Source organism: Ceratotherium simum, chromosome 9 (genome assembly GCF_057802395.1).
Source record: "Ceratotherium simum simum isolate JZ-2026a chromosome 9, ASM5780239v1, whole genome shotgun sequence".
NCBI classification, from domain to species: domain Eukaryota; kingdom Metazoa; phylum Chordata; class Mammalia; order Perissodactyla; family Rhinocerotidae; genus Ceratotherium; species Ceratotherium simum.
Genome location: NC_141908.1, coordinates 18,469,199 through 18,492,980, shown reverse-complemented (window position 1 = coordinate 18,492,980; position 23,782 = coordinate 18,469,199). Strand labels below are relative to the sequence as shown.

Here is a 23,782-nt window from a genome sequence, read left to right as displayed (position 1 = left end):
TATGGTTTGTCATTAAAGAGAAGTGGTCCTTCTTCTCCTCTTAATCGTGGAGGGAACAATGAGGGCATTTGTATTCCACCATGACTCATTGCTTTGGGCAAAACTCCACCAGTTGGGGCCATGCTGGTGGATCAGTGCAAATCAATGCCCACAGCTGAAGAGTCCAAATGCCTAACTAAATGTGGGCTATTCACGCTATTTTCCTATCGAAAGGGCCTTGTTAGGAGCAGCAGCACCTACTTGAGCCAAGCAAGTTAGCAGGGCAGGGGGACGGCTGGGGTCACACTTCAGGTCAGGGAGTGGTGGGGTCTGCAGGATTCTTATAAAGAAGACAGCTGCTGTTACCCTACGGGAACACGTGCCAGATATTGCCAGAGCCTATGATCTTTCAAGAGACGCCAGAAAGCCTGATTTCCTTGTGAACTCTCCTAATTGTTAAAACATATCTTGGCCCGTAGGCTGTCAGTTTGCAATCCTTGGATAAGCAAGTACAGCTCTGGCTGTGGGTTTCTTAATAAGGAAATGTCTAACTTCCTTTTCTCCTTGTTTTTGTCAGGCTTATTAGAAAGCAGCACTCGACTAAAACCTCACGAAGCCCAGAACTACAGAAAGAAGGCGTTGTGGGTCTCCTGGTTCTCCATTATTGTCACACTGGCCCTGGCAGTGGCTGCCTTTAGTGAGTATCCGGGGTCTTGCCAATCAATAGGTGCTAGTGTTGCCTGTTTTATTCTCTGACTCCTGTGGGATGTGCTTTTGCTTTTAGTTGACTATTATTGATGAGTAAATTTTCTTAGATGGGTGGATAGTCAGGGTACTTATAAATTAGTAAAATGGCTTCTCTCCTCTGCAGAGAGAAGAGATGGTTAAAAAGAAATGGAGAGCAGTACTGAGAGCCTTGGCTCTCATCAGTGTGTGGGTTTCTGGAAGTAGATTTTGGCTGCCAGCTGAATAGTGACAATATTCTCTTGGTGGATGCCTTCAGCTTGGGCTGACACGTGACAAAACGTATATCCTTAAGATTCATATTTTGAGCCTAATGCAAGCAGATGAGTGCAATATTCAGTACATCCTGTCCGTTTCCCCAATTATATCTGTGTAAGGTTTGGAATAAAATCACGTGCATGTATTTTTATGAAAGAAAAACAGGAGGATCCTCTCAAGTTTTCAGTGGCCACGGAAACAAAAGCATTTATTATGATCAAGAAAGACTAAGACAATCGAACACTTTCTGCCTCTGGATAATCCTGTGTGGGGGTTAGGAAGCCCTATGACATGGGTTTTCTCAGCTAACATTTGCAGCCTATAGAAATGTGCATGTGCTATTTATTCTTATTAATCATCAATGGTTTACAAGCTTAAGCGATGACGTTCAGCTTCAGCTCAACTTTGGTAGAAACCACGGTGTTTTTTTTATGCTGAGGAAAAGAGGAGTGTGTTTTGTGCATTTTGTTACTAATTTATTACCTTAACAGCAAGATGTATATTCTAAGTGATAAGTATCATACAACGTGTCTCATGTGACAACCCTCAGAGTGGGAGAAAAAAGGACTGTGTCCACTAGAAGATAGGCTTTGTGTGTGTTTAAAATTCTATTCTGCACAGTTAGATCTGCTGCTGGAAGTTGGTGTTGGCTCCCAAGAGGGCATATTAGAATTTGACCAAATGCTTCCTGCAAAACTAGGCATATATTACTTGAAGCAATTTATATTGGAAACACTGTACCATATCTTGGCTCTAAAAAAAGGCCCAACATTTAGAAGCAGAGGGTAATGCATTTCAGGGTATAAATATTTACCAGTAAGCCAGAAATCTAATCAAGAGGAATTCTGATTCCTGAAAATAGCTATTCCTTCCTCTCTCTTCCTTTTTTTATGCTGAAAAAAGAATAACAAGCCAAATTGATGTCCCTGGAGGATAATTTGGTTGTGGTGGCTGGTGGTGGGCTCTGGATCAGATACCATAATTTACATATGTAAAGAAAGAGGAATGGAATGAAGGGGGGTGATTTACAAACAGAATAATAGTTACTCGGATGTGTCCTCCTGCCTAATGGAGTTGTTACGACTTTATTGTGTTGGGTGTTTGAGTGAGGACATGAATGTGAAGCAATATTGAACAAGCCTTTCCTTTGGGAGAATAATACTACATTTGATGTGCTTAATCTCATGGTAGGGGAAAATTGTAAGGAAATTTTGGTTTCACATGTTATGCCTGATCAGTTGGGTTATCTTGAAAATTTTGTTCCTTTTCCTTTAATAGGAAAAGACTGTTGCATGATGCATACAGAATTAGAATATTGCTTTGTGAAAAGGGTCTTCTTTTTTTTAAAAATGATTTTACTTCATTACTCTAGCAAGTATTTAATTTAAATCCTCTAACTTCTTGCCTATAAAATGTTGGCATTGGCATATAGTATCATGATCTGTGTTATTTTCTATACTATGTTCAATTTGTTCCCAAGTTGCTTTGAACTTGCTTTGGTTTAGTTAAAACAAAAAATATAGAAGATGAACTATATTTTCCCCCACTTAATACAAAGTAGCGCGCGCGCGCGTGTGTGTGTGTGTGTGTGTGTGTGTTTGTGTGTGTTGCATATTTTAAACCCTTGGGTGGTCTCTGGTTGTGTTGTTAGGGTTGTTGGTTTTACCCTTTAGTTTCCTAAATGTATTTGTAATATGAAATATTTAACATCCTTTCTAAAGCATCATTTATATGTTAACAGACTTTTGTGCAATTTTTTTCATAGTTTTGAATGGAAGGAAAATCAGTAGGGATTAAGCAATATAAGCTGGCTTTTGAAGTTATGTTTAAATTAGTATCTAAAGGAAAATTGTGTGTTTCAGAAATAACAATAAATGTGTTTTTAAAAAGGTGTCAGAAGAAGCCCCAGTCATATTCTCCAAGGAGATGGTTGACAGACAGATGGGATGAAATGGAATAGTTTGGCTTGGTGAACCTGTGTCCTATCAAATGGTTAGGTTGAACCAATTCGTGTTTTTTAAGAGAATTGCTATGAAATCACTACATCTGATGCTTTGAGATGGCAGAGAAGTTTTTGGAGTGTGTGCTCATGTGTGCCCATGTGTGTGTGTACGTGTGTGTGTGTGTTTTGGCAAGGGATGATAATCATGGGGAAGAGAAGTCTGTATTTATTGTCATGTCTTCTTGCCACTGCTGGATGGTAAACTCTTTGGGGGCAGGAAGAGCATCCTTCCTCATGTGGAGTCAGTACTCAAGATTGTTAAATGAAAGAACTGAGAGAGATTTAAAAAAACTTTTCTTTCTAGGTGGAAAGAAAATATTTCTTAGAAAAAGATAAATTTCATCTAAAGGTTTGTTGAGATACCAGGCTTAGGTCTCATTTATTTTATAAACAACTGAAAATTTTTTGAGACAATCGGATCATCTTTATGGCCGTTCTCTCAGTAAGGAAGCTGTCTTGGGTCAGTTAGAATTCCTGTCTTTACCTCCTCACCGGCCATTTTTTCTTTGATCGTAGATGCTGATTTTTAGGTGAGCATCCTCTGAAGAAATGCTGTTGTCTCTATTGTGTTTGGAAATGAGGGTGATGGATATGTATAAGTTTTGGGGACCCCTCTTTTCTCAGTCAACTGGAAAGATTCATATTTTTACATAGTATATACATTGCAAATAAAAATTGTTTCCCTTCACCTCCTGTAAACCTCCAGGTAATCAGGTATGCTGTGTTTTCTCAAATTACTAGTTACCAAAAGACCTAATAATAAAACTATAGCTTTGGTCAGTATTATTGACTTATCTGTATTAAATCAATTATGTGTGTAACTATGGTTGACATTCACGTGTCTGGTATAGTTTGAAAAATTATGTGAGCTTTCAAAGTTTGTGACTTGAAAGTGTTTTGAAAGGAATATGTGCTTTGAAAGGGAATATGAACTATTTTTGATAAGACTTTATAATCTAGAGATTTTGGACCTGTTAAAAATGCTGATATAAAACCAGATGGTAATACATCTTGAATGTTTCAGCGAGAGCCCTAGTTTGGTTTTAAAATTGGTTCTGTTTATAATCGGTAGACAGCATGGAAAATGGCAATCCTGTTATGAACAAACCTTTAAAAAAAGTCTGTTTTAATAATAAGGCTAGAAAGAGAACAGAAGTTCTGTTTCAAAACTTAGGGTTTTGACATCGTCGATGTCTTTGTTAGAATGATTTAGGAAAATGCACTCTGACTCTTTTTTGAGGCTTGAATGAGTGCAAGTTAATTTTTAGGCACTCAATACATGTTCTGTGAGAATGAAGATATATTTGACATTCTCAGGGGAAAACCTTTCCTAAGATACACAGCTCCATTAAAAAAAAAGTACTTCAAACCAAAATCTTCTCAGAAAAAGCTCACTCAAAAATTTAGTGAGTTAATAGATTTAAGAATTTAGAAAAATTCCAAAAGGGGTGATTTTCTCTTTGTATGTGGGGGTTTTTAAATAATATATTTGATTTTAGTGTAAACTCTTGTTCCTTAAAAATCGTAGAATATGTATACTTATTCTTTTTATTTTTAAATTGTGAGGCCAAGAGTTGGAGATGGATAAAATGAAATTACATGACTTTTCTAGAAACTCAGCAACACACGTCTGGGAACTTTCTTAGGTATTCTCTCAACTGACACATTGTGAGGTAGAAAAGGCATAAGATCCTCCCGTGGCTTTCTGGTGCCCTGAGAGTAACATCTAAACAGTTACAATGGCCTAAAAGGTCTAGCCTGACCTGATCTATGGCCCCTTGCTCAGACACCCCAACTTCTCCTCAGGACTGGAGCGTGTATCCATCCATTGGCTACACTGGTCTTCTCATGGATCTCCATGTGGCCAGCTCCTCAAAGAGTCCTCACCAACCACATGGACTCATCCCCCCAGAGTAGTTTTATCCATCACATTGTGTATTTTCCTCATCAGTTTTTTCCTTTGTGCCCCCACCTCCATTGGATAATGGGGTACATGAGGCCCCGGCCTCTTGTGCCCGTGTCGCTAAGACTCTACCCTTGAAATACTTCTGTGAACCAAAGACTTAAACATGCAGCTTACATTCTGCTTGTAGAACGATCCTTTGTGTAGTTTGCTGGTCTTGTATTTATTTTTATTGATAAAAGCAGTATATGCACGTTATAAAAATTCGTGAGACCAAAGGTACCTAGTGCACATCTCTCTCCCTTCCTAAACTCTCTCTCTCCCAGTTCCTGCTCTCCATGTGTTGCCAGTGTCTTGTCTCTTCTTCTAGACATTTTCTGTGTATGTAGAAGTCCAGGTGTGGTGCCTGTAAACACCTTCCGGTTGCTACTTATGTTAGATGTGGTGTCTTATCCTTGCCGGTCTTTCAAATAACACGGGCCTCTTCACCAGCTACTGTTTTCACAGTTTTGTATGAAGTGGATTTGATGTGGAGAATCTTCAGGAACAATCTCCCAACCACCGTCTGCCTGCTGCTGCTGAACCAGTGACCCCATGAGGGGGAAGTGGGCAGGAAGTTTGTGAGCCACATCCTGGGGGTGTTCGGTGGGATAACTTGCTCCCTGTAAGTGTGCTGGGTGAATGATAACTACAGATGCTGCTTCGCTTCGGCAAGGTGCAAACCAGGAGGGAGGAATAGGCTGAAATGTGGTTCGGGAACCTCACCTTGACAACGGTCCCTGACTCTTGGTTTCTCCTTCATACCCTCATGGCCATGTCGTCAAAGATTCTGTGCCTGTCATCCCCTCACTCCCCTCACTGCTAGCTCACTGGTGGCATGCAGAATACAGAATCGTGTTTTTGTCAGGCCCCTTTGCTTAGGGCCCCTCATGATCTAGACCTCCTGGCCCCTCCCTGGCTGGACTCATCTCCTCGCATCTCCCGGTTCACTGCCACTCTAGCCCACAAATGCTGCGTCCTGCTCTTTGCCCCATACCCATGCACCTGCTCTCACATGCCCTTTGTTCCTGACCCCTACCCTTTGTTTTCTAGCTAAATCTTACTTATCCCTAACAATGGAGATGAAACATCACCTCTTTCAGGAAGCCTCCTCTAGCCCTCCAGGCTGAATTAAGTGCCCCTTTGTTCCCATAGCCCTGTGGCATCTGCCAATCAGAAATTTGACACACAATACTTGAATTGCACTATTGCTTTTTGCACTAATACACACGCCTCAAAGTCGGGGCCCCTGTCTTCTCCAGTCTGTATTCTCAGCCTCTAACACAGTGGGCACTCAGATATTGGTTGGGCTGGAGTAATTTTTGACATCTGTCTCCCCACTGTGGCTGCAGCAGGTTGAGGATGTATGTTTGCAGTGAAGATCCCAGACAAAGGAATAGCGGCTTTTTCAAGTGAGTGGAAACGGGGGTGGGGGGGTGGTGAGGAGGGTGGTGGCGCCCGGCCTGGTGGCGCCCGGCCTGGTGGCGCAAGCGGTTAAGTGCGCGCGCTCTGCTGCGTCGGCCTGGGGTTCGCTGGTTCGCATCCTGGGTGGGCACCGACGCACTGCTTGGCAAGCCATGCTGTGGCGGCGTCCCATATAAAGTGGAGGAAGATGGGCACGGATGTTAGCCCAAGGCCAGTCTTCCTCAGCAGAAAAAGAGGAGGATTGGCAGATGTTAGCACAGGGCTGATCTCCTCACAAAAAAAAAAAAAGAAAGAAACGGGGAAAGCTACAACAAGGACATCTCCTTTGTAAATAGCAGGGATGCAGGAGCCCGTTCTCCCCCCCCCTCCCCTTTCCCTGCCTCCTCTTGGACAGAAGGATCAGGGACTGGCTGGCTGCTGTTGGGGAACACATCTTCCTGAGTCTACAGGCTCACAATGAGCTGCTGTTTCTGGCCGGGAGTGGAGGAGGGGTCTCAGCAGCTGCTAGTGTGTTCTGCCTGTCTTCTCCCTGCATTCTGCACACAGCATTTAATTAAAAGTGTGGCCAGGGTACATTAGCATGGGAGTGTCCTTGTCACACAGCTGTGGCAATGACTCTGGGGAGCTGGGCAGTGAGCCCCAGCTGGACTCACCTCATTAGGCCTGGTGGGTCCTTGCCCCTCCCCACTTGGGTCCTGGGCTCTGCTAGGAAAAGGGCCAGTGCCCTGTAAGAAATTTGTGAGGGCTTTTCCTATTGCCTCTCAGTCTCTTTCCAGTCGTGTTTGTTAGCCAGCTAGACAAGAAGGGGTTTTCTGCTCTGCTTGTATTCCAGGGCTGTGATTTGGTCCTCTGGGAATTGCCTCATGAAGGTGAATTTCTGGCATAGCTGCTCTTTGACAAGAGATTATTTTCTGGTGCCCTGTCCTTAGAGCTGAAATGTAGGTATATTGAGATCAGAAGTAACAGATGAAGCCAGAAGGAGAGAGAGAACCCTCCTTCCCCCAATAAAGGGACCTGTTCCTCGCTTACCACCATCTCCCATGCCTAACGGCCCATCCTTCCTTCCAGCTGGTGGATGTGTTCATCCAATCCCTAGTGAGTTCCTGTTGGCAAAAGACAGTCTGCTGTGCTAGATACCACAGAGGGCATAGGAAGTGGAACAATCCGTCAGTCCCCTTGAAGACCTCAGGTCTAATGAGAAGGTGAACTCTATAGATGTCAGAGCAAATGATAGGGCACTGGGGTAGAATGGATAACCTGAAACCTTTCCCCCCTACCCCATTACACACATAGGATGCTCAAGATAGGATGTCACTGATCTGTTGGAGAAAGGACAGTCCAAAGCCCCCAGGAGCCCCTGCTCCCTAAAAAGAATGAGATGAAAATCAGAGCTATCAGTGCAGAAGCTAAGGCTGCCCTGGGTAGGAGTGTGGGAAGGTGGCTAGTCAGAGGACTAGGGTCATGCTGTCCACACGGGATGGAACATGGCTGCAGAAGTTTGCTAGGGTTGCCATAACAAAGTACCGCAGACTGGGTAGCTTAAACAAAAGAAATTAATTTTCTCGCAGTTCTGGAGGCTAGAGGCTAAGATCAAGGTGTTGGCAGGGTTGATTTCATTCTGAGGCCTCTCTCCTGGCTTGTAGATGGCTATCTTCTCCCTGTGTCTTTACATGATCTTCCCTCTGTGTGTCTGTATCCTAATCTCCTTGTCTTATAAGGACACCAGTCATATTGAATTAGGGCCAACCCTAGTGACCTCATTTTAACTTAATTATCTTTTTAAAGACCCCATCTCCAAATATAGTCACATTCTGAGGTACTGTGGGTTAGGTCTTCAACATATGCATTTGGGGGTGTGGGACACAGATGATCTCATTACAACAGCCTTGGCTGGCACCAGGCAGGTGGAGGAAACTAAGGTCTCAGAACAAAGTAAATGCACTAGAGGACTTGACCTTCAATGAATGGGTGGACCAGAATAAACCCACCCACCAGCCCAGGAAGGCAATGAGGAAGCTTGTCTGTCTCAGCATAGCTCTATGTGGAGTGAGGGTGGGATGAGGGTGGGGGAAACTTCCATTGAATTCACAACCATGAGACTCACTACATATAAATTTCTGTTTGGAATTTTCATATGTTGATTTCCTGGGAAATAGACTCTGAGACCGAGATTTACTGCAAGAAGCTTATTGGGGGTGGCGACTGGAGAAGGCTCTCAGGGATAATGCATGAAAGGAAGCAAGGGAAGCAAGATTGGTCAGAGGGACTAGTTGAACTTCGATGCTGTTGCCTTGGAGGCTTGTCCCCTAGGGACTTGGAAGCTGGGATGGCCCTTCAGAATTGTCCAATTGAAGCAAGAGGGTGAGAGCAGTCCTGGTGTGGGCTGCCCCGGGGAGAGGTGTAACCTTGGGAGAGGAAGCTTCCTTTAGTAGAGGGCAATTCCAGGAGATAGATGCAGCTGTGAACCATCGGCAGCCCTCACTCCTGGAAGCTGGGGGAATGAGTGCTCAGGTCCCGAAGGAGGATCCAGCAGATCATCCACCCTAGGAGTTTATACCGCCCACTTAGCCTAGAAAGCCTCCAGCTGAGATATTAAGAGGGGTGTGGTCCAAGGTTGGAAACACCCCTGGAGTACCTGAAAGAAGTGCGTGCAGAACTTCAAGTATGGCCCAGCAGGTGTCGCATGGATGAAGCTCCACCAAAGATAGCTCTGCAACTGGAAAATAACCAAATAAATATATTTTTGGTATTTTTATTGACACTATAATATGGATGTAGTTTTTAAAAAGTTAAGAACTACAGCAGTCCCCCATTCTCTCTCTCTTCTATTTCCCCCTTATCGCCCTCCCAGCAACCACTTGACCTCTTCTAGTTGATTCTTGTATGTACTTATATATGTATAAATAACAGGCTTCTAGTGTGAATTCTTGATTTTTTCCCCCAAGTTTAGGCATTGTTTGTTGACTTCCCACCACAAAAGAAGATAATTGACTGTCTTACTCTCCTCCTGGCCCCACACAAACATGCTGACTTCCTGGATTCCCATCCTTGCATAATATTATGGTTCGCATTATTATGACTATATAAACCCTGTTCACTGAGCCACATGGTAAATAATGATTACTTCTTTCTTGCACTATTTTTTATTTTCTCTGCTTTTAATATCTGTTTTGTTTATTCCTATGTTTACTTTTCTCTGAATCTATTTCTTATTAAACTCTAATTCAGCATTTCTATTCCAGCCTCAGCTTCTCTTTGGTATTTTCAAATGCATAGGTAATTTTATCAGTTTCTTCTTGAAGAAATCTCTCTTGGAGCTATTTGACGTCCTCTAGAGTGTTCTGGTTTCTCCTTGACACACAGCTGCATCCTAGGATGGCCCTTCACCACCTTTTTGGGTGTTCCCTTTATTTCTCTATGTTGAGTCTCCTGTTTCCTGGATACCATGTTTTTCTATTTTGTGGTTTGCACTCTTTTAGGGGGAACGAATCTTTTCCTAGCTCCCTAGGAAAGGGCACATGGGAGATGAAGCTTTCAAGCTTGAAATGTCATTAATATATCCTGACACTTGATTGATGGTTAAATAGAAAATTCTCAGTAGAAAATAATGTTTCTTAAGAATTTTGAAGGTTTTGCTCTATTCTATTCTTATTTCTAGTGTTGCTGTTAAAGTCCTAAAGTATTCTAAATCCCAGTCCTTTGCGTGAGACTTGCTGTGGTGGGGTCTTTTTCACCCATGTGTGCTCCTATTTTCTATATTTTTCTCTTTTTGCTCTACTTCCTGGGAAATTTCCTTTATATATGTTTCCTTATATTTATATTTCCTTTATATTCCTACCTTTCTATTGAGCTTTTCATTTCTACTATCAAGTTTTGTTTTTAATTGTCTGAGTGTGCTTTGAAAAATCATCCAACTCTTGTGTTATTGATCTTTTTTAGTAGATCTTTTCTTATCTTTCTGAGAAAAGTTTACTGATAGTTAAAAAAAATCTTTTTGTTTCTTGCACTGTCTTCCTCCAAGGTGCTTTTTTTTTCTGTTTGCGTTGGGTTCATCGTTCACGTTAGGGGAGGAATCCTGTGAGTTGTGATCCTTGACAGGCTGCCTGGAGCTCTGAGCATGTGGGTGCCCTTTACTGTAGGTTGGACTGTTTTGTTGGATAGATTCCAGTTTAATACTTCCAGATCCTTCCTCATGAGCTGCCCAGGTTGCCAGGTTGCCCAGAGAAGGGCCTTCTGATCTTCTGCCTGGAGGGTGAACACCTGACTGTGTGAATTTTGGGAGCTGAGTTGAGGAGGTGGGTTGGGATCTCACATTCTATTTGAAATTCTCAACTTGTCTGCCATTTTCAGTCTGGTTTTCCCACCTTTAGCTGAGTCTGATGTTCTTTAAACAAGAGACTATTGTACTTTCTCCAGAGAATGAACCTCTAATCATCTGATAGGAGAATTGGGGGGAGAGTATTGCCCTTCTATGCAGAGTTGGGGAGGGAATCTGGAGAGTTGCTTTTTAAATAGGCTTTAAGCCAATCACTCTATTTACAGTCTTTGCTTTGTTACATTGTGCCACCAGTTCTTGGTTTTTTGGGTGTCCTGAGGTGTAAATTGGGTTGCCTTTTTGTTTTCACACGGCTGCCTTAGGAATTTGCTTTCTGGAGTCTGTTAAGTCAATTACTACTTGCCCATATGTTTTCTAGCTTCTAAAAATAGTTTTTGTTGCCTCTTCCATTTTCTTTTTCTAATGGGTTTTCTTTGAAAAAAATCCCTCTACTCTTAATTTAGTGAGTTTCTTAGAAAAGCAAAAATTAATGTGAGGAACTATCCTGCCATATTTCCCTAGAAGTGTCAAACAGAACAATTTGTAATGAAATATACAGTAGGTGAACCAGAAACCAATGAGAAATAGTGAACCAAAATATAGTCTGAGGAACTCACCAAGAATGTAGCACAAAGTGAAACTTCTCTTTCATATTTTCTATCTAAGAGACATGGAAGAAAGGAAAAGTGCCGATATAAACAAACAAGAATTCCAAAAGCAGAGAAGAGAGGAAATAGAGAATAGTCAATGTTTTTAGAGATATCTGAGACTGTTTTGGAATTGATGGAAAGGACATATTTTTCAAAATATTACAGGGAAAAAAAGAATTAGGAAACTTACCTTATTCAGTAGACAGAAGAGGTGAAAAAAATGGCACAGAAAAAGCGTAGAAAGTGCAAAATAGGGCCGGCCCTGTGGCTTAGTGGTTAGGTGCGCGTGCTCCTCTGCTGGCGGCCCGGGCGCGCACCGACACACCGCTTCTCCGGCCATGCTGAGGCCGTGTCCCACATACAGTAACTAGAAGGATGTGCATCTATGACATACAACTATCTACTGGGGCTTTGGGGGGAAAAAATAAATAAATAAAATTATAAAAAAAAAAAAAGAAAGTGCAAAATAAAATGTCAAAACAAATCCAAAGATTTCAGTAATTAGAAAAACATAAATGGATTAAATCCATCAGGTAAAAGTCAGAGATAGATTGGATTTAAAAAATCCAGCTGTATACTGTTTTCTTTATTTAAGTAATATATTATATTAACCTAATATATTAAAAATATTATCAACATGTAATCAATATGAAAATTATTAATGAGATATTTTATATTTTTGATGTAATTTTATTTTTTATGATTGCAGTCTTTTAATTCATTAAAATGAATCCATGACCCAAATAACGTTTTTCAGATGCAGTATAGACAATATTATTCTACAGTTCTTTCCTAACTTTCTTTCTTTCTCTTTTTTTATTGACGTAACATTGGTTTATACTGTATACTGTTTATAGGAGAGAAATTTAAAACATAAGGTCACACAATGGCTTAAGGATAGGGATAGGAAAAGATGAATTTGGCAAATATGAACAAAAAAAGTTGGTGTAGCTACATTAATCAGAGAAAATAGACTTAAAGACAAAAAGCATTATTAGGCGTTTATGCCTATGTTAATATATAAACAAAAGGTTCAGTTCACCCAGAAGACATTTTGCTAATTTGTATACACCAAGCAAAACTCCAAAGCACCCAACCAAAAATTGGAGTTATAGGTAGAAATCGACAAATCATAATCATAATGGTAGACTTTAATGCACCTCTTATACTAGTTGATAAATGAAAAGACAAAAAATTAGTGAAGACATTGAAGATTTGACTTTTGGAATTCGGTGTTTTTCCAACGTTTTTGACTGCTATCCATAGTAAAAAATGCGCATGTGACCTAGTATATCTGAATGTATATATATATATGTCTGTATACATATATATATATATACACACATTACATGTCATCTTATCTAAAATACTTTTAATTATAATATGCAACATGATATTTTTGTGCTACTAGGAACTTTAAAAAATGCTGCCATTGAAGTGTACCATGCTGTTCGTTGTGTGAGTGAGCTAGTGTCAGAGATTTTAAAATAAGTAAAAAAATGTACACTATGATCCTTTTTCTCCTCTTTCATTTTAAAAAGTGCTGGTCACAACCTCTCAAATTGATTTCATGCTCCGCTAGTAGATTGTAACTTTCAGTTTAAAGAACACTGACCCAATAGGTCAATATAAGACCAGGCATCCTACAAGCATGTTTTAACATCATGGGATATTTATAAGAGGTGACCACTTCCATGGTTGCAAAGGAAGTCTCATCAAATTACTAAGAATCTGTATTTTATAGATAATGTTCTCTATCTACAATGCAATGATTATTTGAAATCAAACATAGCTAAAATACTCCTGTATTTCGTGATATATATTGGGAAATTAAACAGCATATTTCTGAGTATCTCAACGAGGAAAGTTATATTAAATATCTAAAAAATATTTAGAATTTAAAGAAGATGAGAAAATGAAAATCGATGAGCAAAACTGTCTAAAACAAGAGGCTAAGAAACAGAAAAACAGTAAATCCAAGATAGGTGGAAGAAAGAAAACAATACATTTAAGAGTACGAATTAATGAAAGAGAAAAATATATAATAGAATCAAGAAAACGAAAAGCTGTTTAAGACTAATGAAGTAGGCTTAACTCTGGTAAGACTGACCATAAAAGAAAACAAATGAATGAAAAGTAATTAAAAATTAAAAGAGGGGCATAATTAGTAATAAAGAAAAATTTAGGGAATGAGACTATTATTTACAGTTTAATGCCCATAAATTTGAAAGCTTAGGTTGAAGTGCATAGTTTCCTAGAAAAATAATTTGCCATGATTGGCTCAAGGAAAAAAAATGCCCATGTATGCCTGATTTACATTAAAAACGTTAATCTAGGCCAGTGGTTCTTCAACCAGGGGTGGTTTTGTACTTTCCTCCGCCCCTAGGGGACATCTGGCAATGTCGGGAGACATTTTTGGTTGTCACAACTGGGGGTAGGTGTGCTACTGGGATCTGGTTGGCAGAGGCCAGGGATGCTGTTGAACTTCCTATAATGCACAGGACAGTCCCCCACAACAAAGAATTATCTGGCCCAAAATGTCTATAGTGCTCTGGTTGAGAAACTCTGATCTAGGTCAACGCGGATTTATAGGTCCTTTTATGAATATTAAATTGGATTCGATTAGATAATTCCAATCTCATGTACTGTGTTCCGCAGAAAAAGAAGAAAAGCTTTCCATATCATTTTGAGACTAGTACAACCTCAATACAAAAACCAAAAACGAGAGAAGAATTTATATATCAGTAGTACTCGTGAATATAGGTGTGAAAATCTTAAATAAGATATTAGTAAACCGAATCTCTTTGTGTTTATATGACCAAAAAACTAGTAAATATCATAAATAATTACCATGTTGTGTTTATTTTAGGAATGCAAAGATGGTGCAATTACAGTATTTATTGTGTAACTCACTACGTAAATTAAGAGGAAAAATCGTAGCATCTCTCAATAGATATACATAAAGCATTTGTTAGAGTTCAAGGCAAGATTAAAACTTTTATCAAACTAAGAAGGGAATTGTTTTAACCTGATAAACGGGATCTAACCTAAAATGTCAACAATTATAAGTGGTAGGGCCGGCCCCGTGGCTTGGCGGTTAAGTGCGCGCACTCCGCTGCTGGTGGCCTGGGTTCGGATCCGGGTGCGCACTGACGCACCGCTTCTCCGGCCATGCTGAGGCCACGTCCCACATACAGCAACTAGAAGGATGTGCAGGTATGACATACAACTATCTACTGGGGCTTTGGGGGAAAAAAAATAAATAAATAAAAATTATATAAAAAAAACAATTATAAGTGGTAAATATTAGAAGCAGTCCCTTAAAATCTGGAATGAAGATAAGGATGCCTGCTATTACCTCTTCTCCTCAATATTGTGCTTGATGTCCTAGCCAGTGCAGTATGGCAAGAAAAAGAAATAAAAGTGTATGGATTAGAGAGGGAAAAAAAAGTAATAATCATTACTCATGGATACTATAGTCTACTCTACATAAAAAAGACAAGGGAGTCCGCAGTTACTATTAAAAGAAATAAGAAATTGGGGCCGGCCCGGTGGCTCAAGAGGTTAAGTGCGCGCGCTCCGCTGCGGTGGCCCGGGGTTCGCTGGTTCAGATCCTGGGCGCGCACCGACGCACCACTTGTCAGGCCATGCCGTGGCGGCGTCCCATATAAAGTGGAGGAAGATGGGCACGAATGTTAGCCCAGGGCCAGTCTTCCTCAGGAAAAAAAGAGGAAGATTGGCAGATGTTAGCACAGGGCTGATCTTCCTCAGAAAAAAAAGAAAAAAGAAATAAGAAATTTCCGCAAGGTTGCTGTGGATGGATAGAAGTTTAATGTACAAAAATCAATTGTGTTCTTATACAATGGCAACAGAGAAGTAGAATTTTTAATTTTCATAATGATACCATTTCTACCACTTCTTATAGTAACAAGCCAAGAGGAATAAATCTAATATATGCACAATTCCTTAATGGAAAAAATTATAAAATGTTATTAAAATGAATAAAATAAAATATGAATAAAGGGAGAAATCCTGTGTTCATGATTGGGAAGACAATATAATAAAGATGTCGATTCTCCTTAGATTAACCTGAATACGTGCAATTTTACTAAAAATTCCGATAGTTTTTTTTTCCAATAAAATTGGTAAGCTCTAAAATTTATGTGGAAGAATAAAGGGCTAGGAATAGTCAAGATGATTTTGAAGAACAACGTGCATGCGCTTGTCAAAACTTTTAAAGCTAGAGCAGTTGAGATTGTGATATTTTTAGGGACAAATAGATCAAGGAAGTTGAAGAGAGAGTTCAGAAATAATACCACACATATATGGAAGTTCGATATGTGAGAGAGGCAGCATTGCACATCAGGGAGGGAAATAATGATACTGGAACAGTTGGCTGTCTGCATAGAAAAAAATGAAAATAAATCTCTATCTTCCAGCATACACAAATATAAATTCCAAGTGAATTATGAAACTAAACCCGAAAAGCAAGAATTTAAAACTTTTAGATGAAAATATGAGAATAGCCATATGACCTGGCAGTAGAGAAAAGTTTTTCAATTTAAGACACGGAAAGCACAAACATCAATTTAACTACAACAATAAAAAACACTAATAAGTTTAACATCAATAAAATAAACATTAGTAAATTTAACCAAGCAGACTAAAACCTTTGGGCATAATAAAAAACCATACAGAACAAAAGATGGGCCTCTGACTGGGAGAAGATATTTATAAAGCATGGAACTTTGATATGTGCTTAGGAGATATATAGACTATTCGTAGCACTTTTGATTGTAACAGCAAAAAACTAGGAGACAGATGTCCATTAACAGGAGATTTGATAAACAAACTATAGTGTCTTAATGTTGTGGATCTATATTTAGCAGCCGTTTTCAGCTTTATCAGACCCAATGTATCCTTTTTATAACCAATATTTTATCATACCCATTTTACTATCTTAAAATAAATTTCTATCTATACACACCATTTCCAAAAATAGTATTACGTATATCCTAGATGCAACATAATGGAGAAATAAAAAGAAGTAATTTTGAAGAAAATAGTGTATATTTGAATAAATATGTATGCTTGGTGTGATGTATTAATGGATACAACTAAGTAGTTAGTCGCTTACACCTGCATATAATGAATAAGTTGGGATCTAAGAAAGGTAAGAAAAGAGTCATACCATATTGTTGACATTTTCCTTTGTGTGATATTTTAAAAAATGGCTAAATAGGTTTTGGTATTCATATGTAGAACCACCATAAATGTGACAGCTACAAGAACAGATTGATGCAAGTGTTTTGTATTGTGTCTTGAATACTTTGAGTGGAGTTGCTCATTTTTTGAATTGGTTTATAACTCTTTGTAAAAGTCTGAATAAAACTACGCATACTTGTTTCTTGATTTACATGGTAGTTCCATTCCTGAAAAAAAAATCAGCGTACATTTAAAATTATGCAAAACAAAACAAACTCTCCTGGATAGGTAAAATAGAGTTGAGTTCTAGGCTCAGATAATTTTTCATGTAAATGAGTATCTTCTGGGTTATCTGTCCTATGGGGCAAAAGAAAATTTTTCATAGTGGAGGACTCTTTTGAACGTTTTAGGATATTAAGATCCCTGGCTCCCTCCCACCCCCTAAATACTGTGATCTCCCCAGTCTAAAGTTGTAACAATGACAACCCTACAAATTTCCAACATGCCCTCTAGGGTACAGTACTACTGGGTTAAGAACTGCTGAACTAGAACTCCTAACTTGGGTGGATCTGAAAAACAATGCTGAGGAGTAAAAAAGTTATAAGACCTACCAATGATATAATCTTAACTATTACAATATATTGCCTGTGGATTCATAAATAGAGTATAACAACAAGCATGGAAATGATAAGCTAAACTCAGAATGGTGGTGAGTGGAGACAAGGAACCAATGAAGGATATGCAGAAGGCTTCAACCATAACTGTAATGTTTGTAAAACACAAAACAGTTCTGGAGCAAATATGTAAAGTCTTAGGATTTATAAAAACTTGGTAGAGAATATACTGGTGTTGGTCTTTTTGTTGTTCTATAGTTCAATGTATGCTTAAATACCTTACAAAATAATCTCAAGTGAGACAACAAAGGAAGAGGATGAATGAGATAATGGTCAGATGAATGGTTACTCTTCCTTTATTTGATACCATTTGTCCTCCCCCCAGCTTTTTTTTTGGCTATTGTCTACTGTTGGTTCCTTACCATGAATTAGTAACCTTTTCTTTCTTAGCCCCTCTGTTTCCCACAGCATCTAATTTGAAGTAATATTTTTTACTCACAGCCTATCCCCATAAGGCAGTCGGTGAACATATTCTCTTCATGTGCTCTCTCCAGTGCTTCTTCCCACTTTAAAATAGTATAGCATCTACATTGTCAGATATATAGACATTATATACTCTACTGTTTTCCTTATAACCATCATTTAGTCATGGGTCTACAGGTAATATGTTTTTAATAGTCACTGCCAATCCTTATACTGATGCTTCATTTCACCTCTTTCTCTACTAGGTTCCTTAGGCAGAGTTCATGGGAACACTATTTCTTGAGCTTTTACATGTTTATAATATTGGTTTCTGTGGCCTTTATACTTGAAGGTCATTTTGGCTGAATATAAAATCCTTGGTTCAAATTTTCTCCCCCAAATATCTTAAATATTTTATGCCATTCTCTTATGGCATAAAGCACTGCTGTCGATGTTTGATGACAGTCTGATTTTCTTTCTCTTAAAAGCTACTTGATCTTTTTCTTGGATGCCCAAATAATTACTTTTTTTTTTTAACGTCCAAGAGATTTATCAAACTGTCTTAGTGTTGGCTGTTCTGAGTCAACTTTCCCCGGGTACAAGGTACAGTTTCATATCTTTCTATTTCAGAAAAGTTTTCTTGTACATACGGTAGGCCCTCCGTATCTACAGCTTCTGCATCCATGGGTACCGAGGACTGACTCAGGGACTTGAGCATCTGAGGATTTTGGTTTCTGCGGGGGTCCTGGAATCAATCCCCTGCTGATCCTGAGGGACCGACTGTATTATAGCTTTTAATATTTGTTCTTTTCTAGTGCTTCGGTTTTATACCTTAGGGATTTCTGGTATATGTGTATTGGATCTTCCTTACCTGTCATCTATATCTGTTAATTTTCCTCAAGTCCTTTTTATCGTTCATTTCCTTTTGAGTTTAAAGATTTTCCTCCTTTCCATCTTTAGTTATCTAAAAGTATTACTACCTTTTTTTGCTCGTGTTCCTTCTAGTTTTCTCTTCATTGATAAAATAATTTTCTTTTGGTTTTAAGCCTTTTCTGTATTCTATTATCTGTTTTTTTCCCAATTGTTTCATTTCTCCAGTCACGTTTCTGAAGTTTTAAATTCTGATTTATATATATTTTCCATATATGTATCATTTTCTTTATTTCTTTTAGCTTGTTTTGAGATGCTATGTTAGTGTTTGCATCGGTTTAGTGAGCATGTTTTTCTGGTGTGCATTCATCGTATGAAGGGACATTTTTCTGCTTCTCATTCTTTAATTGTATAATATTTGAGTGCAATCTTTTTCTATTACTCATATTTAAGTGAAACGAGTCTTCCTGTACTTTTATGAGGAAGGGTGAGTCTGGAGAGCTTTTTGAGCGTAGTGGTTCTAGAACTCTTTCTTCTTCTCTCTTTTTTTCACAAAGTAGTTCAAAAAACATGGCCTCCTTTGTATCCACCTCCTTGTGTTTGGTTTTGCTCCTGTTCCCCATTTTTCACTATACTTGAGCTTTCCTTTGTCCCAGTTGTATCTGGCCGATTCAATTTGGATGCTACTTCCAGTAATCTCTTCTCAGTGGGGAGCTCTGTCCTGGAAGGGACTTGTTAGTTCAGAGCGCGCAGACAGCTTCAGCACTGTCAGACTTTCCTGTAGTTCCTGTATACTTGCCTGCAAATTGGAGCTTGTAAATCTTTCTCTCAGTTTTGGCTGCCTGTCTCAGATTGATTCCCGTATATTATCTGTTGATTTGGGGGTTCTTCTTCCCTTCCCTCTGCTGCATCCTGATCATTTCTGATAGTGTGTCTTGAAGCTGTCAGTGTTCATATTTTATGTTTTGTGGCAATGCCTTTCGCTTAGTTAATGCCTTTCACTTAGTTTTGTTGTAAATGTTTGAGTTTTTGATTTTTCGATCCTAGTTTCTCTGATGTTTTTATGAGGGAATTCAGGGAGATTAAAAAAACTATTCATCACCCTTTCTATCTTTCCAGAAAACCTTGGAGTTTATATTTGAGTACCTTTTACATGATTCCCTTATATATCCAGGGAGATTTCTGGCATTCCTGTTAATTGCATTTAGAAACATTGTAGCATTTTTAGATGACAAGCGAACTTTGTTCATTTGATGAAGTACATCTTGCTATTTTTTTGAAAAAGAGTTATGTGTATATGTAGTCATTTTTGTGAGAGTTTGGATCTAATCCCAGGTTGTTCTTTAGTGCGAATGAGGAGATATGGTATCAGAACTGAATAGATGTTTATTATACAGTAATTGATGTACCAGTCTCGCAAGCAGAAGCTTCAACTTTACATGTGCCATAAAGAGAGCATTCTTAGGGAATGGTTTTCAAATTACAAAAGATGGCTATTTTTTGTTCTATGCAGGGATAGATGTGACTTATTTCTGGTGAAATAAGAATAAGTTTTTAGTTGTAAGTAAATCTCATTACCTTTAAGTGATCAAGTCACCATGCTAACGACGCTAGTCCTTCAATTCTCTGATATTGCTAGTGCCATAGGGCGTCGGGAAGCTTCCTTCTTTTCAGATACCACCATGTCTAAATTGCCATCATTAGAGATTCTTTACTTTCTTTAGGTAAATTCCAATGGTCTTCCAGCCTTTGAATACATCTGGTGTTGGGATTCTAGTAACTTAGTGAGATGCAGTTCATGTCGACCAATTCTAATTTTAGAGAGTTTTTTTTAATGGCCAGCTGAAATTTGCCTTTTTCTATCCACTGCTTCTTAGTTGTTATTTTCTTAGCTAACGTTTATCAAGCACATATATGCTGGGCATTGTGCTAAATGCTGTGCTTACATGATCACACTTAATTCTCACATCAGTGCTCTGAGGTAGCGTTATCATCCTGACTTAGTAGGTATGAATTTTAAGGCTCAGAGAAGTCACAGAACTTTCCTGAGGTCCCATAGCTAATAAGAGATAGAGACTCTGTTCACATCCCGGTCAACTTGACTGTAGAGTCTGTGCTCTCAACCGCAGGATGAATCTCCATTTTCCACAAGGCAGATCTTCAGTGTGAGCTTATCCTGTCATCTTGTCACCTATTCTAAAGACTCAGCATCCCATATGCTTCAGCTTTTCCTCTGTGAGATGGTTTTTGGAACCCACTATCATGGCCAGCCTTGTCTGGACTTATAGGTATCCTGTCTGAAGTGATGCCCATAGGCCAAGACTGTCCTCTAAGTTATATCATCAGTGGGGAATAGTTATCAGCTGTTACCTCTGAGGATGCAAAATTCACGCTAATTCACATGAATGCAGGTAAAGTTTGCATTAGTTTTAGAAAGTTCATCATGCTGTGGGCTCTGGTTCAGTTTATGGTCACCTAAAATTGTTGAAGTTTTAAAGCAATTAAAAAACTATTTTTTATTTTTTGTGCTCTTCAGGCGTGGCTCATACCAGTACCTGCTGATGCTCAAGGATTTTGGATGAAAGAGTAAAAGAGTTCCAGAGCTTAGAGAACAGGAGGAATGGCAGAATCTCTAACAGAAATCAGGGATAGAGAGAAAAAAGATGGTTCTGGTGGCAGTGATGAGGCTGAGGCTAAGTGGGGGCAGGAGATGGCATCAGTTTGCCGAAACTGAGTTAGGTCCTGGGGTACTTGGAGAAAGAAATAGCTGGTGGTCAACTGGAAACCTGGGCCAGAGAGTGAGATAGGTGCAGACAGACAGATGGACTCTGGGGCTGTTTCACATTAGGGTAGTGGGGTGGTTAGGACAGCCTAGGATCATGATGAAGGAGGAAGTGCTAGGGACTGAATTGACACAATTCGTATGTTGAATCCTTAACCCCAATGTGATGGTATATAGAGGTGGAGCCCTTGGGAGGTGATTAGGTTTAGATGAGGTCATAAGGCCGGGGCCCTTGTGGTGAGATTAGTGCCCTTATAAGAAGAGGAAGAGGCACCAGGGAGCTTGTTCTCTCTCTCTCCTCACCTACATGCACTGTGAGGACACAATGAGAAGGTGGCTGTCTGCAGCTCAAAGAGAAGGCCTTCATCAGAACCCAACCATGCTGGTGCCTAGATCTTGGACTTGCAGTCTCCAGAACTATGAGAAATAAATTCTTGTTGTTTAAGCCACCCAGTCTGTGGTATTTTATTATGGCAGCCTGAGCTGACTAAGACAGGAGGGGATAGGGCAGAGGACAGAATTTGTAGAATGACTCCTTTTGAGGGGGGCGACAACAAGGAACTAGCAGAAAACTCAGAGACCAGAAAAGTTGGAGTAGAATGTATTAGTTTCCTGTGGCTGCTGTAACAGATTACCACAAACTGGGTGGCTTAAAACAACAGAAATGTACTGTCTCACAGTTCTGGAGAACAGAAGTCCAAAGTCAGTATCACTGGGCTGAAATTAATGATCAGCAGGGCCATGCTCCCTCAGAGGCTCTAGGGAAGAATCTGTTCTTTAACTTTTCTAGTCTCTGGTGGCTGCTGGCATTCCTTGGCGTGGGGTCTTATCACTCCATTCTTCAAGGCCAGCATCTTCAAATCTCTCTCTGCCCTGTCTTCATCTCGCCTTCTCCTCTGTGTATGTCAAATCTCCCTCTGCCTCTCTCTTATAAGGATACTTGTGATGGCATTTAGAGCCCACCCAGATAATTCAGGATAATCTCTGCATCTAAAGTGTTTAACTTAATCACATCTGCAAAAACCTGCCCCTTTTTTTCCATGTAAGGTAACATTCACAGGTTTCAGGTATTAGGATGTAGACATCTTTTGGAAGGGCGTTTTTCGCCACAGGGAACAAGAATTGTACAAGGATACAGAGCCAAATAAACACTACAAGAAGTAAGGCGTGTTCAGTGATGCTACTTGCTGCCCAAGGTCAAGGTTGAGGATGCTGTCCATTGGATTTGGTGTTCAGCAAGTCACTAGTGACCTTGCAGAGAGTGTCATGTCAGAGTGGTAAGCTGAGAGGCAAGCTGCCAAGAGATGGGAGTGGGCATCGGAGAAGGAGAGGCACTGTCAGCACAGTGTTGTCTGTTTGAGAAACTTGGGTTATACAAAGAGAGTGTGTGTGTGTGTGTGCACGCATGTGTGCGCATGTGCATTGTTAGAAGAGTTTTTTTGGAGATCTAATGAATAACATCCATTTTCTCTTCCCAAGTTCAGAGCCAGTTGAGAGAAGGATAGAGAGAAGTCCAACAGAAGGACAGCAAAATATCAACGGTATTGCTGATAAACCCAGATTGGAGAATGGGGCTTTTGATGCAGCCGCGGCTTCTTTACATTTGGTGCCTAAAGTAGACTTAGCGTCTTGCTTGCTGCTTGCTCCAGGGAGGCAGGGACTGCCCTGCTCAGCTCACAGAATGGAGGAGCTGACTCAGGGGCTTCTCTGCAGGAGGCCGGCAGCAGAGGGACGAGGAGGGGGCTTCGCAGCACCTATTCTTGAAACTCAACAGGCATTTCAGTTGCACCCCTGCTCTCCCCAAAGTCTCACCCTGGCTCTGGGCCCTCACTGCCCTTTCTATGGACCACTGCCCAAAAATGGGTCTCCCCTTTGGGGGAGATGTCTCCCCCTTGGTTGTCAGAGTGTCCTCCCCTTCCCCCACCACACTGTGAACACTTCGAGAGCAGGCACCTGTTCTCTTCTGTTTTGTGTCACCAGCACCTGGAGCACTGCCTGCCTGGAGCAGGTAGATGAGTAGTCAAGGTTTGTTGAATAAATTAACAAGTGAGTTGTCTCAGAGTCTTCATTGGGCTCTCTCTTTATTTTAGTAATGTATTTGGTTTTGTCGGTATTTGCATTTTGCTAGTATTAGTCTTTACACTGATGGGAACAGCCACAATTTTGATTGTACAAGGTCTAATGAGTTAGCCTGCAGAATAGCAGTGTAAAGAGAGCCAAGGTCATAAAGTTTTTAATTGTGCTGAGCTGAGGTCAGGGGGAAGGGTTGGGTTTTCTAATAGTTTGCTCAAGGCTCTGAAGAATGCAGTGGTTTTTGCTGTGATGAATTAAATCTGTCCTTCAACCTTGATTAGTGACTTTTCTTTTTTATGAATTGCTGATGTAGCTCAAGTTCAGTCAATGGATATTCAGTTTATGTAAAAGCAAAGGGGCAAGGTGAACTGTACTTTTGGGCTTTATATGCGGTTTTCTGGAGAAACCACCTTTTTGAGGGGGGCCTATACTTGCTTGGGCATTCATTTGAAATAAAGTCC

General features: G+C 40.0%; 1 protein-coding gene across 1 annotated transcript in view; it reads left to right on the top strand.

Moving 5' to 3' along the window:
- TMEM163 (transmembrane protein 163) overlaps nt 1–23,782 on the top strand; it is a 223,485-nt gene that overhangs the window by 5,117 nt on the left and 194,586 nt on the right. Inside the window, exon 2 of the mRNA XM_087435086.1 lies at nt 557–676. Within this exon, the coding sequence (XP_087291212.1) occupies nt 557–676 (120 nt within the window). The remainder of the gene's footprint in view (nt 1–556; nt 677–23,782) is intronic.